At 40.3% G+C, this 15,567-nt stretch overlaps 1 protein-coding gene across 3 annotated transcripts in view; it reads left to right on the plus strand.

The window, feature by feature from the left end:
* lrba (LPS responsive beige-like anchor protein) overlaps positions 1-15,567 on the plus strand; it is a 185,632-nt gene that overhangs the window by 31,187 nt on the left and 138,878 nt on the right. For all 3 annotated transcript variants that reach the window (XM_034130210.1, XM_034130213.1, XM_034130211.1), the window contains exons 7-21: positions 370-489; positions 1,899-2,045; positions 4,316-4,513; positions 5,862-5,995; positions 6,791-6,899; positions 7,261-7,413; positions 8,247-8,415; positions 8,732-8,811; positions 9,677-9,739; positions 10,314-10,411; positions 10,636-10,728; positions 11,880-11,988; positions 12,378-12,459; positions 14,504-14,627; positions 14,720-14,912. In XM_034130210.1, coding sequence (XP_033986101.1) covers positions 370-489; positions 1,899-2,045; positions 4,316-4,513; positions 5,862-5,995; positions 6,791-6,899; positions 7,261-7,413; positions 8,247-8,415; positions 8,732-8,811; positions 9,677-9,739; positions 10,314-10,411; positions 10,636-10,728; positions 11,880-11,988; positions 12,378-12,459; positions 14,504-14,627; positions 14,720-14,912 — 1,872 coding nt within the window. The remainder of the gene's footprint in view (positions 1-369; positions 490-1,898; positions 2,046-4,315; positions 4,514-5,861; positions 5,996-6,790; positions 6,900-7,260; positions 7,414-8,246; positions 8,416-8,731; positions 8,812-9,676; positions 9,740-10,313; positions 10,412-10,635; positions 10,729-11,879; positions 11,989-12,377; positions 12,460-14,503; positions 14,628-14,719; positions 14,913-15,567) is intronic.

Genomic DNA, 15,567 nt, shown 5'->3' on the forward strand with positions numbered 1-15,567 from the left:
TTCCTCTGGGCATAAAGACATCACACTACCTCAATAAACCTCATGAGGACCAAACAATCACTTTAGTTGATTTTTTCAATCTATTTTTAGTGTCTTCTTTTATGTCCGGAAGAAAACGTAATAACCTATTTTACTGTGGTTACTCTGGTAACCCATTTCAGTGGTTGTCAGACTGAGGAGGAAACCAGAAATCTAAGTAGGTGGGATCATAGCTTGAGGGGACACAGTCTTGAAACATGATGGAGGCTAATTGAGTAAGCTAGAAGATTCTCACCACACGCTGACTTATTGATATCTTGTCGTGTGATTGATACTCCAGATAAACAGTTTCCCATTGTGAGAGTCTGCTTCTCTCTGTTTTTCTTTCAGTGGTACATGGTGACCCTCGTTCATGTGTACAACCGCTGGAAAAACAGTGAAATTAGCTGCTTTGTGAACGGGGAACTGGCTTCCTTTGGAGACATCGCCTGGTTTGTCAACACCAGTGACGTAAGTGAAAAACAATTCAAAATATCTTACGCTATTTGTAAGTGAACCAGTAGGGGGCAACAGAAGTTTCAAATTTATATCGGTATACAGTACATTCTCATAAAAAAGCGAATAGTTTAAATTGTAGACGGCTATGTGAGACAGTGGAGGATTTGTAACGGTTTAAGTCTGTGTTTCATTACCTACACTCCACTCTTATTGCACGGTCAATATTAAGCTACAGCCTGCAAACGGTTACCTTAGCAGCACAAATAGCGGAAACTGTGGAAGATGCTGCACCAAGCAAAGAAATAGTCTTGCACTTACCCCTTAAAACCAACATTTGGTGCTTTTTGAAAAACGTTTTCAGTTTTTACTATTCAAACAAACAACGACGTGCATTTTAGTTTTATATTGGTACATTTAAATGTACTAAAAGTAATTTTGTTACTTTTTGGACTGAGCAAGGCTAGCGGTTTCCATCTGTTTGAGGCTTTATGCTAAGCTGAGCTAATGTCTGCTAACTGTTGCTTAATATATTCAATGCAGACCCAAAAATGGTATCACTGTTTTTATTCAAGATATGACGAGAAAGTAAATAACATATTTAAGAATGCCTACTAATTCTTTATCCAGCCCATTTCTGTGGATGTGTTCTGTGTTACTTGTGAATCAAAAATATGAATGCTTGAATCCTCTGGCAAGATTTTTATGTACAATTCCACCTGCGGCTACATCAGGGTATAGGGCATGTGGGCGCATGGAACAGTTTTCTGTCAATATCAATTTTAGAACCAGTTATTGCTGCGGGAGTGTGCACCAAAAACTTTAAAATAAACCCCACTCGCAGATATATCTAATCTCACTCTTTGCTTTTGAAGGGTCTGGGGGTAAAAACCATTATTTTCATCCATTAGTATGGATAGCACAGCGGAAATTGACTACACATATTGCACACACCCTGCTCCTCTCACAAATCACCATATGAACTCTGTCACAATCCCGAGGATTGCTTTCTGTCATGCTGCGCTATGAGATTCTTAAATCAAATTTTGTCAGGAATGAAAACGCCTCCACAGCGCAGTATAATCCTCTTGATGTGACAGTATGTCCCGAAAGCAAATTAGCAATTTGATTGAGACATGGCCTCATCGTTCTCAACACTTCTGCCTCACTGACCATGACCAGAGGAAGATGAAACAGTATCAAGTTAGCCACAGTATGTTTATAGTTTGGGTCTGTGTGTTGCCAATTATAGCGTGTGTTGCCATATGCCTTTTCCCTCTGTTCATTCAGGCTATTTTTGGTCTTTTTATTCCTTTGTTCCTCTATCAATTCCTTATTTCTTACTCCCTTACCTTCGTCTTACATTTTATATTTCAATTTGTTTTCTTCCTAAAACCCTACCTCCAACCTCTTTCCTGCTGCAGACATTTGACAAGTGTTTCCTGGGATCGTCAGAGACGGCAGATGTCAACCGTGTGTTCTGCGGACAGATGGGAGCAGTGTACCTGTTTGGAGAGGCTCTCAGCGCTGCTCAGATCCTGGCCATCTATCAGCTGGGGCCGGGGTACCAGGTGGGCGTTAACCCTGAGATGGCTGTGTGATAGATACTTATTACATTACATTACATTTAGCTGACGCTTTTATCCAAAGCGACTTACAATAAGTGCATTCGACCAAGAAGATACAAACTTGAAGAAAACAGAATCATATAAGTACATCAGAGGCCTGTACTGTATTTTCGCTTAGCCGGCTAACTTCAGGGAAAACTCGGGCTTTCCGGTCCTATGACGCTGGTTCTCTTTTTAGCAGGCTAGATCTCCATGGTAACTTATGCTGAGCGGCTAACCTGCTCCGGAGCAGGTTAGGTTGCAGGCTAAGAGATCAACTCAGTGAAAGCACTGCCTGCTGACCAATCAGAGCTCAGTGTGCGGAGTTTAAAGCGATCAAGTTATATTACAGGAGAAAGGAAATACAGAAAGACGGCCGCCAAAAATCAACTGACTGTGTGAACGTGAAAATGAATAGAATATCACCTCCCATCTTCAGAGCAATCTGACTATTATAACATTAGCGTTAAGAAAGCTTACTTAAATATCTGCCACAACATAAGTAACCGGATCAAAGTAACATTAAGTACAGTCCGCGGCACTGTGAGTGCCATTATCATTCATATCATATCACATCATAATGTATCATAGGCTATATTTCCTTATCTGAATCAGCTTCTTGAGCCGTATCTGGCCGTGCAACAGACACAGTGTCACATACTGTATGCAGAAGTATTATTTTAAGCAACACATTAAGTTGACGAAACACTCGAGTCAAATGTAATTAAAGTCAGATCCACTCGTGTCTTGGACGGGGCAGTGATATCATAAACCTGTTAATGTACGCATTCAAACGCTTTTTCTTTTACCAGCTGTATTCACCTTGCAGGTGCAGCTATGTGGCTTTTATCCTGGATAAAGTGTTTAAGTCATGGATGTTTAAAGTTTAACTTCTTCATATTTGACTAATATTAAAGTTCACTTTTCATTCAGGAAGTATGACGCTGCGCTGTCAGTACGCTTGTCCATGTTTGAGATTGGTCGAATGCTCCAAATACCACCCCTTTCATGTGAACGTGCACCTAACTAGATAGGACACGGCTGGCTTGAGCGATCCACTTGATAACCAGCGTCGTAGGACCGTTTAGCGAGAGCGCGTATGTTTTGGATTGGGCCAACCGGCTAACTCAAACATATCCAGGTTAGGTTGAACCGGCTTCGTAGTACAGGCCTCAGGTTTCATAGAGCCAAAACATTTCAAGTGCTACTCAACTAGCTTTAGATAAGCCAGTCCTTCGTTAGTATATGAGTGCTTTGTTAGTATATAAGTGCTTAGTTAGTATATGAGTGCTTTGTTAGTCATTTTTATTGCTCGAAGTGGAGTCGAAAGAGATGAGTTTTCAGTCTGCGCCGGAAGATGTGTAAGCTTTCTGCTGTCCTGATGTCAATGGGGAGCTCATTCCACCATTTTGGAGCCAGGATAGCAAACCGACGTGTTTTTGCTGATGGGAACTTATAATAGAGACATAACAGAGTATAACAACTTAGGCAAATTAAGCTTTATAATAATTTAGTTTACTTCTGTAACGCACTGACATCTTAAATGTCTTTAAATGTATCATTCTTAAAACCAAAAGGAAACATGAGCATGGTTAGATAAGCTTCGCCCCTGTTGATTTAGCTATCAGATGATACCTCACAATAAATGATTTTGAGACCATGATGTTGGTTGAGTTAGATTCTATCAACAACAAAGTGAGATGTCATAACAAACTTGACATTAGACGCTCCGTTTTAGCCTTAAGCACAAGCATAGCAGTTTAAACAAGAAGTGTATATATGTTTCTTATTATATTTAGAGTATGTGTGTGTATATATAAGAATAAAAAAAAACCCCACCACACACTGGCCTCCACGTCAACACACCCGCTGACAAACAATAAAGATACAAATCAAAACAAAAAAGGTTGACAGAGTAGAAAATAATTATCCATTCATGCTCGGGTGTGCTGCATCTCCAGTGACCCTAATCGCTGTGTCGGAAATGCCGATTGTTACAGTTCATGGATGTGCTATGAATGCGAATGTAAAAGGTAGTTAAATTAAACCGAATGGTAAACAAACAAAATTGGAATTGTTCGTGTGTTTTGAGCAGATAACTTTGACGCTGCCTTATATTAGCAGCAGAGTCAATATTGTTCTAGACACTTGTGAAAAATGTGAATCTAGTAGTGCGAATAGTATAACTGTTGTGTTCTCTACAACTGAATGTCTCTCCCTCTCCATCTTCTTAGGGCACATTCAAGTACAAGGCTGAGAGTGACTTGCTGTTTGCGGAGCATCATAAGACCTTACTGTATGATGGCAAGTTGTCCTCCAGCATCGCCTTCGCTTACAACCCTCGCGCCACCGATGCCCAGCTCTGCCTTGAGTCCTCCCCCAAGGACAACACATCCATATTTGTTCACTCACCCCACGCGCTCATGCTGCAGGTAATTATTCCTTTTAATGTGACATTTTGCGTGCATACAATTTTATTCCAATGGAGTTGATTATTACTGAGTTTGCCATTAGTTAACTGTAACCAAAATAAACCATGCTGACATTAAAGCACATTCTCCACCTGCTCCTTCCCTCCCACTGTTCCATATGAACCACTTTTGACTTTTTCTTTCCTCCTTTGCGATAATGAAAGTGGCCTAGTTGGCATCTTTTAATTTTAATTGCCTCATTAGGGCAGAGGGGCAAATGTGTTCAGCTAGCCAGACTGCTACAGCTGCTGAAAGGCTTCCTGCTGCTCTAACCGTGGAATTAGCCTTATCAAAGACTCGGGTTCAGTTTGCAACTACATACGTGGCGCTGTGCATTTTTCCTGTTAGAAGTAGGTGGTGACCTTTTTGTGGAAGTTTTTCCTATGCGGCTTACACACACACACACACACACACACACACACACACACACACACACACACACACACACACACACACACACACACACACACACACACACACACACACACACACACACACACACACACACACACACACACACACACACACACACACACACACACACACACACACACACACACACACACACACACACACACACACACACACACACACACAGGTTTCCTCACTTACTTTGAGTTTCCTTTTCTCAAGCACTAATTGAGTTCTCTCTCATGCCCTCTCATCAAAGAAAATGCTTTGTTTCCTTTGTGAGGGAGGCTTTTGCTGCCACACACAACGTATGCTTTCTTCACCACACAAACACACATGCAAACTAACACACAGACACACACACCGTGTAAAATATGAATGAATGTGTGACCTATATTTTCAGATTTGCTATGCCATGTGCAAAACCTCCATTGCTATAGAGAGGAAAATGTTTTGCCAAGCCACTGTTTGTGTCGTGACGTAAAACACAGACATCAGATGAAGGAAATATAACCAGGTTTTCCTGATCCTTATGTTTTCAACATGTTTTGCACAAGTCAGAGAAGAGGTCAACGAACCAAACACCTAGTATTGAAATCTTGGATTATACTCACCCTCTCAAACATTAAGCTTATTTGTTTTGTTGGCACTTTAAGAGCATTTTTCAGCAGTACAAGATTCAAATGACTATTCATCAGTTTTGTTCCTGTGAGGATAAAAAGCAGACTGTTGGTATAATACAAAAAACACCATTGTGTTTTGTTGTGACTATGTAACTACATTCAAGTACTAAAATATGTCGACACATGAAGCTTATTCCGTGCACATAACTGATTTCCATGTGACCCACATGCAAATGTTGGCTATGTAACAGCCTCGTGTGTGTTTGTTTCGGTAGGACGTGAAGGCCGTGGTGACTCACTCAGTCCAGAGCGGCATTCACTCCATCGGAGGCGTGCAGGTCCTCTTCCCTCTGTTTGCACAGCTGGATTACTGCCAGCCCTCCAGCCATGAGCTGGACACCTCTGTCTGGTAAACACACCCACACACACAAGCACTTTAATGAATGATTTTGTTTATCCTACACTTAATCAGGTTTTAATTGTGCTGCCTCAAGCCTCTGTGATAGTTTTAAAAGACTTAGTATAAATATTGAAGGAATACTTCACCCTCATAATGAACTATATGTCAATAGTAACCCTGTGTTACAGTGAAATCTTGTTTAAGACGTAGTTTTTCTTGAATTCCTCCACAGTTAAAATGTAAAAAAGGACAACTGGTTAGTAAGATAAAGAAAAAGGTGGCCAGGTTTAACAATAGCAAAACTTTTTTAAAACATCTGTTACACAACTCATGGAGTATAATACACTTTATCCAGTCTTAGCCTCACTTCTGCCCAAACGTATGAAAACAACACAAAAAAACACTAACTATGAGTGAAGAGTTTTTCAGTTTGTTACTAACAAACTGAAAAACATTTATGCCTGCGTATATTGTCGAAATTAGACTCTCAAAAAGTTTTTTAAAAAGCTGTTGCAAATAAGATTCTCCATTTTCAACTTTTGATTTAACGCTCAGCCTGAAAGCTGTGAGGCCATCTTGCTTATGAATTTGCAACGTTGTTAAATCTGCTGCCCTCAAGGTGATGCTGGAATCTGCCCTCCTAACACAATGGGGACACGACACCCTCATTCAATCACATTGCATGTAGGATATGCCCTTCACAGTCAGGGCTTTGTCAGCAGCTTACATAGATTATTGTCACTGTCTAACTCACCCTCTCTCTCTTTGTCTCTGTTTGTCCTTCTGTCCATCTCTGCCTTTTAGCTGCACTTTGTTATCCTTTGTGATGGAGCTCTTGAAGAACTCAGTGGCTATGCAAGAGCAAGTCCTTGCCTGCAAAGGCTTTCTCGTCATCGGCTACACTTTGGAGAAGGTGAGAAAAACACAAATTGTCTCAGCTGGAAAATAAATACACGAGAGAGCCATCCTGCCGTACCAGTAGCTGCGTAATGAACCCAGAGGCATAATAAGGCCTGATTCCCTTAACGCCACAAACACACTTACACAGGCACACACCGACACCAACACTTAATATGAGCCAGACTTTGTTTTCCCTCAGCTGTATTTGGAGGTCACAGCTGGCTTGGTGCTTGTTAGGCAGAAGAGGAGATCCTCCTCATTTTTCTCTGCATGTGTCCTTTGCATGTCTTTGACTCCTCTCTCTGACATATCACCCTCTCATTTTCTCACCTGCTATTGTCGCACTCTCTGCCCCCCCCCCGTCTGTGCTCCAGTCTTCCAAGGTGCATGTGACGCGGCCCGTCCTGGACATTGCGCTGGCCTTTTCCAGGTACCTTAGCAACTTGCAGAATGGCATCCTGCTGCTCAAGCAGCTGTGTGACCACATTCTGTTCAACCCCGCCATCTGGATCCATGCCCCTGCCAAGGTAACAGAAACACACGCACACACACAGCAGCCCATTCTTATGTATTTGGTTGAATAAATGTAGACAATACAGCTATACAGAATGTCTATTTGTTTCTTTTATGCAGCTGTGTCTGTTGTAATATTTTATGACGTCAATATAAATGTAAGAAGTGGTTCATCGGATTCAATGTTTAACCAGGAGAGCAAACAGTTTTTGTGGCTGCCGTGAAAATGTTATTTTTGAAACGGTAAACACATATACATTAAAGTAGAATATTGTGTTGGATAAAGACATGTTATGACATTTTTTAATTATTACATTTATCATTTTCAAATATGTTTGACTTTAGGACTTAACAATATCTGGAGTTGTTGGAAATGTTTGTATCATATGAGTTTGAGCAATCATAAGCAGCAACCAGTGAAATCTATTTCTGCAAATAGTTTTATAAAATTAGTGTTGCCCAATCTTTATCTGCAACAGTGCAGACATAAGTTAGAATCCAAATAAAGAGACATGCAAAAAGAAGCTGCTGTTGATTTAGGAGGTGCATTTCAACCTTATGAATGCATCTTTATAGCTTCAGTTCTCAGTATTCAGTATAGCCCTGGTAACATATCGGTTGCTATGTACAGTAGTCAGCACCCTCTCTCACTCTGTTTGATCCTGCCCTACATTTTATTTATAGTGTTTCAGAGTTCAGCTCAGAGTTCAAGGTTATCCCTCCACCTGTGACTCTGTAACCCTCAGGGGCTCAGAAGCTGGGACACACTAAAAACCAGATTATTCCGCTCAAACTATCGAGCTCGTGTGTGTAAGTGTGTTTTTATATGTGCTTTATCTTTGTACAGGTGCAACTGACACTCTACACTTACCTGGCAACGGAGTTCATCAGCACAGTGACCATCTACAACACCATCCGCAGGGTGGGCACGGTACTGCAGGTCATGCACACACTGAAATACTACTACTGGATCATCAACCCCCAGGACCGCAGTGGAGTCGTGCCCAAAGGCATGGGTGAGGATGCACTGAAACATATATTGTATATAAAATGTGATGCATGCTCCTGATGTAACTTGATATGTCATCTGAAGTATATGTTCACATCGTGCAGTCAAAGCAACATTTTACATGTAAACATTCGTATGTACACAGAAATATGGACCCACACAGAAATATATACGCTGCACCAATGCTCACACTTCAGCATCAAGTGCAGATCTCTGCTTCAAAAAATAGATGGATCATGTTATCATTTCTTGCGTTATCCTTCTGAATCTTGCTCGTATGTCAGCTCCTCTCAACAGCCATCGTTTGCCATTTTGTTTTTCAGATGGTCCGAGACCAAACCAGAAGGAGATCCTCTCTTTGCGAGCCTTTCTGCTGTTGTTTGTCAAGCAGCTCATAATGAAGGTACGTTGATGATGTCACGGCCCAATACCCCCCATCACCAAATAGAAAACAGGCTTTTATTGACTCTGGCACATATGAATGTCAATATTATTTCTTCTCGTGGTTCCATTAGTTTTGTTTATATAATAAATGTAGTCGCTGGTGCGCTCTTATTACAGTGGAGTTGCGTTCTGACTGTCAATGGCTCCAGCAACATGCATTATTAATATGATCAAGAGCAAACTAGTTGCCACTTTATACAACAGCAAGAGTTGTTAACTGTAGGTCATCCCATAATGAACTCAAATGTCAGCTTTGCAATTGAAGCTTTTAGCCCTCATTACATCTTTCTATTGATAAAGAATATGCTGCCATTTACGTGGATGCTTCTCCGCATTTAAACATTATTGAAACTAGTGAGAATAAAAATGCCTATTCACAAACTGGCACGACGGTTTTATTGAATGAATATGAATGTTAATATATCTAAACATTTGTATTTGCTCTCTTTTAAGAACCATCTTAACTGCGGCTGAACTGTACAGTATTATAATGACATATTGATATCATGATGGGAGAATACATATTGCCTGGGACTTTTGTTTTGTACTGCTCCAACTATATTGCTTGATGATGTTGTGGTCAGCTCCTTATCTTAAGGTGAAATAATCATTTGATGTCCCTCCCTGTTTGGTTATCATATGAACATTACTTGGGATATTTTTTTTTTCTTGTACAGAAAACCTCTTTGCCACATTGAATTTACCCCAAAATACATTATTATTATCAGAGAAAACTCTGGTCATCTTTAGAATTGTTGTCTATTAGTTTTGCAGATATATCCATAATCTCTGTGTAAAGTTATTTGTGCAATTTTATATTCCAGGATCATGGAGTGAAGGAAGACGAGCTGCAGAGTATCCTCAACTACCTCCTGACCATGCATGAGGTAGGCTGTTGTTACTGCAGCGCTGACCACCAGATGGCAACCTCACACTGCTGCGCTGCACTTTGTCCTCCCACCGTCTGATATGCAGAGCAATAGCTAACTTCTCCTGTTGCTAAACGCAGGATCGCTGTTCCTTGTTATTTTTCCAAGTCTGCCAGTTAGACGTCCTGACAGAAGTGGATTGTTTAGAGTGGAGTGATGCATAACAAATGAATCAGTCAGATCAGTCAGTGAGGCAGTGAACCATGTAAGAATCAAAGAGTGATTACAACATTGCCTAAAAAGCCTACTGACATGTAGCAGCCGTTCATTTCATAGAACGCAAATTGTAATTCTTTAGATGCTTGTAATGTCATTAAATATTTCTACTGTTTTTGACCACCTTTCCTTCTCACATTACAGCTACTGCTAAATTCAACAACAATAATTAGCAATGATACACAAGTATATGCCGTCATGTTGTTTTGTCATATATAACTTTGTCACCTCAGCTTCATTAGTATTGCAGTATTTTTTCCCAGTGCTCTCTGTTAACACAACAATAGCTTCAAGTCCTTTCCTCTCTGTCCCACAGGATGACAATCTCATGGACGTGCTGCAGTTGCTGGTGGCTGTGATGTCTGAGCAGCCGGGGTCCATGGTCCAGGCCTTCGACCAGCGCAACGGGATTCGGTAATGATCTATGTTTATTTAAACTGCCAATGTTTTCACAGTTTTGCAATGTCGTTTTTGCTCAAAGTACATATTTAAAAGTTGGGCACAGAATTGTTTTTATTGCATAGCTTCAGTGTTGTGCCACTATAGTTTTATCTAACAATGTATATATATATTTTTTGTTAAATAAATAAAAACACATTTTATTTTTGAATGTAATGTTATTAATTTTTTTTTCACAGTGTGATTTACAAGCTTCTGGCCTCAAAGAGTGAAGGAATTAGAGTACAGACCCTGAAAGTAATGGGATACTTTCTGAAACACTTGCCACCAAAGTAAGTACACTCACAGAATTATTGACACTATATTACCCGAGTATAGAAATGTAGTTTGGTAAATGTCTATGAAGTGCAGTCTGTATTACACATGTACAATTATATTTTTTAAAGTACACCCTTCGTATGGGAACAAATGTTATTAATAAAAATAATAACATGTCTGAAATCACTCTGAATGTTTTCATTTCCATATCTATTTATTACATTTTTCTGCACTTTTTTTAGTTCCTTTTTGTGACTGAACAATTGTAAAATATTAACGTTGGCAGAAAACTCTCATTATACAGCTGCATTTAAATACCACAGCCAAATCAGGATCAGGTTATGAGAGTTCTCTATTGAGCTGCAGGACTCGCTGTCAGCATATTAAGTAAATTAAATGAAAAAGTGGATATTAATGCATTTAACCACCCCTAGATTATTGTCATTTTGAGGATTTAAAAAAAAAGTTTGTCTCAACTGGAAGCTGTCTTTTTGTCTAATGGGCAGTCAATTATCGGGTGCTGCTCCTTTAAAAGCTCTTGCTATAACCATGTGCTCCAGATCTCTCCGAATGCCCAGTTTTATTTTGTCTGGTGATGCATAATAACACTCGGGGTAATATTGCAAGCTGTTCATCAATTAATTTTCGCTAATAACCAGCCGTTTAAGTAACAGAGACAACTCTAGCACCGTGTTGACAAGAGGTTTTTTTAAGTCTTGAGAGCCACATGCCAGATTGACTGTGAGACTGTATAACATTCTACAGTTTTTTTTTAGCTCAGTTACAATACTAAAATTGGAGTTGATCAGAGATGAAAGCGATGAAGAGGTTCCTCTGAAGAACTGCTTTTACTGAGTCAGCAGGGACTCTCTTTTTCATTTCCTCCATGTCAAATGTCAACTGGAGCTTCGCTGATTTATACTTCTACAGATTTTAACCGCTGCAATAATTTGACTAATCAGAAACTCCAGATTTTGTCTGTGTCATTTCTTAAAATGTATTTGGGACATTTTCACTATGAATCAGTATTTGAAATACATTTGAATCGTTGTGGTATTTCAGTGCAATTATAACAACTCAGATTTGTATATTATGTTCCGGTTTAGTGGTTTAGCAAATAATTATTTTTACTGACTGACCTTTGACCTCCTAATTTCCTGATCAGGAGGAAACCCGAGGTCATGATGAGTCATGGCCTTTTCTCCCTGCTCACTGAACGCCTGATGCTCCACTCCGGCAAGTTCACCATGACAACCTACAACGTGCTGTTTGAGGTCAGTCCTCTGCATACGTACACTCTGCAGGCCTCTGCTTACGTGGCTGAAAATATCTTTATAGAAAACGAGGACATACAATAAAAACCTGTGTGTTGAAATGCATGCTTAATATTGAATTTGTTGCCTTTTAAACTCACCTCGTCTTAGTCTAATTTTCATAGTTTCATTTTTATTATTCAACTTGACAATTTAATGCGTTAGTTTAAATAATAAATTGAATGGCTGTCCTCCTGCAGAAACCTGATTCGACAATTATTCGGCCATATACTACGCGAGGGTGAAACGTATACATAGCTTTGTGTATCCATAGTGTGGTTTGTGTCTCTGTTATTGTTAAGAGCGATGTGGATATTTATGACTTGAATCCCCTCGCTCTCCCCCGGTAGATTCTTACTGAGCAGATCTGCACTCAAGTGATCCATAAACAGCATCCGGACCCCGACTCCACTGTGAAGATTCTCAACCCACGTAAGTGCCTCCTCTGCGCCACACTGCTCTCCTAAATCATCCCCTGCAGCGCACCCTCTACATACCTTTTTGCTCCAAACTGCACTTGAGGATATTCCCCATGGAACCGTGAGATCGCTATATACAGTCAAACAAATGAAAGACATAAATTTAGCAGCCAGAGGGTATTTTCATACAACTGAACCTCAGATATCATGCATAATCCTAGCATGAGGATGGTGCGAACACTTAACGTGACAAATGTACACACATATGCTAGTTTTATTGAAGGACTGTATCATGTTTTGTCAGGATTAATTTGCATATAAAGAAAGATTCATGTAATTTAATCACGATGGCGTCTCAGTGTGGGAAATGTTACATTAAAGTGGATTTAGAGTTTATTCTATTAATGAATTTGCTTAAATCATAACATATTCATAAAGTGTTTTTGTGCACTTTATGGGGTTAATGTTTTAATTCAATGTGTTATAACTTTATTAAAAAACACATTTTACCATGAAATCAAGTGTTTTATTTTGATATTTTCTCATTGATATATGATTTTAAATATTTTATCGATCATAATATAAAATTGCAATTGTATTACTTGGATAACAAAAAAGAATAAAATAGTTTGCAGATGCAGACATACAGTATTTATGTATTCGCACACATTTACAATCAAGTTCTTATTTTTCCTCCCAGTGCATCATTACCAGTAGACAGTGCCTGCTCATTTTTCATATGCGGTGAAATAATAAGCCGAAACAGCGACTCCAGGCTTTGATCAGTGTTCCCATCTCATATTTTCAGGCCGTTACTTACCTTTAATTTCACGCCAGCTCACAAAATCTTTTCATATGTTGAAATGTTAAGTATTAATTTCAGCGAAGTAAAGAAAACATCTCCCCTTTTACTTTTGTGCACACACATGCAAAAACAGCTTTAATCAGTTTGAAATCCAAGCGGTCGGTATAATCACAACCAAGGTTTACTTCCAACCAGCCTTAATCTGACAAGGTCCTGCTGTAGTCACACATTGATTATCATAAGCCTTTGTTGTGTTAAAAACTCTCCTACCCAACCATCCTAGACAGGCGGTATATATCACAGAAACCTTGTACGGGTTTGTTCCTGTGAGCACATTCTGGTGGAACACAGAGCGGTGGGTCTGTTTCTCCTTTGCCGTGCATTCTCTTGATTTAATCTGCGACAAACTCCCAAAATGGCCCCCTGATTGCAGTCTTTAGTAACGTCAGAGCCAATCAAACAAACCGAGGAAGTACCATTTCCCTCAAATTAACTCGAGGGAAAGGAACCCAAAGCAAATGGGGGGGAAAAAAAGAAGGGGAATACGCCATCCCTCCATCCTCATTCCCGGTACATGCTGGGGTAATTTTCTGGCGGTAAAGGTTCAGCGACTCATAATTTGAGTGACTAAGGCGTAGAAACAACACAACCGTCTGCCGGGGCAAGGGGGCATCGGTTAGCGCCAAGGTCTGAAGAGACAAGTGAAATCCAAGCCCCGCCGTCTCTCTACTCAAAGTAAATGGACACTGACATTGTCTAGATAATTCATCTAAACAGTCAGTCTCCCTAGTTAAACCGTAGCCAAGCCTACCAGAAGGCCCTGAGACTCTGGCTCTCTCGTTTGAAACAATACCAAACCCATTACAGTATGATAAAGATCAAGGGGCCCGGACCTTTTTTTTTTTTATTCTCCTCTGTTCTGTTTTCTTTTTTACTACACGCACAGATTTTCAGGTGTGTACAGCTGGGAGTTCAGATAGTTTGTGACACAATGATTTGCACATGTTGAGACCAATGTATGATTTAGTTGTTGATTTGTGCTTGTTCTCCTTCTGCGGCCAAAAGTAAATATCACTTCCAAGCAGAATCCTTGATGTTTCTAAGTCTAAACTTTTTACTTTTTAAAATAACTTGCAGTAGTGTAATGTATGAAATATCGGAATGGACACCACAGACGAACAAGAGTTTTTATATTTTGTTCCACTAACCTTTTCCCTAAACACATTGTGTACATTTCTGTTAATATTTCTAGAAATTCTGAAGGTAATAGCTGCTCTGCTGAAGGCCTCACCCCCGTCCCCCGAGAGCATGGAGGTGCGCAAGGTCTTCCTGTCGGACATGATCAAACTGTTCAATAACAGCCGAGAAAACCGAAGGTAAGAATTCAACCACTTCACAAGATGGAGAAGTACATACAGTGTTTAAATGCCAGTGGGATTCATATTCGGCGCATATCTTTCTGTTCCAGGAGCCTGCTGCAGTGCTCCGTGTGGCAGGAGTGGATGCTCTCTCTGTGCTACATCCACCCTCAGAACAGCGAGGAGCAGAAAATCACAGAGATGGTGTACGCCATCTTCCGTATCCTCCTCTACCACGCCATCAAATACGAGTGGGGTGGCTGGCGGGTCTGGGTGGACACCCTGTCCATCACACACTCCAAGGTCAGGGCACTCATTATATCCATGCACGCCTCACACACACAAACACACACACACACACATACACTCGGTCACAGCTTTGTTTATCTTTCCCTGTGGATCTTCTTCCATCTCCTCATCTGTTTCATTTCTTTTTTGCTTTCCATTTCTGTTTCTCTTCGTTTTACCTCACACACTCTTTATCTCTCTGTACTGTACACACACACGCACACACACACACACACGCTGTCATCTTGCTTCAGTTTTGTCAGCCTAAACATTCACCACATTACTGTAACCGTAGCCCTCCTCCTCAGTTTGATCCCTGCCAAACGGACAGCGGTATTCAGTCAAAGCCATCAGCTCTGTCACCCATGTGTTTAGTTTCAATCTGACATAATGCAATTCATTAAATAAGAAATTAGAGAGCATTATCGTCCGAGCTTCTAACTTGCAGCGTAGGATGGGATGGTAATTGGACCTTGCCTCTCAGTGCCCATCAGATTACGCCATGGAAGCCATACAGTGATTATAATTTAAAAGCTAGTTGCAGCGTAAACCTTCGGGAATGAGTCCACCAGCCCCTTCCACTCTTTATTTATGTATAGAGTCTCTCTCTTTCACATTGCACAGATACAAATAAACTTCTGGCACTTTGTATTTCCAAAAAGCTGAATTC

Source organism: Trematomus bernacchii, unplaced genomic scaffold (assembly GCF_902827165.1).
Source record: "Trematomus bernacchii unplaced genomic scaffold, fTreBer1.1, whole genome shotgun sequence".
Classification (NCBI taxonomy): domain Eukaryota; kingdom Metazoa; phylum Chordata; class Actinopteri; order Perciformes; family Nototheniidae; genus Trematomus; species Trematomus bernacchii.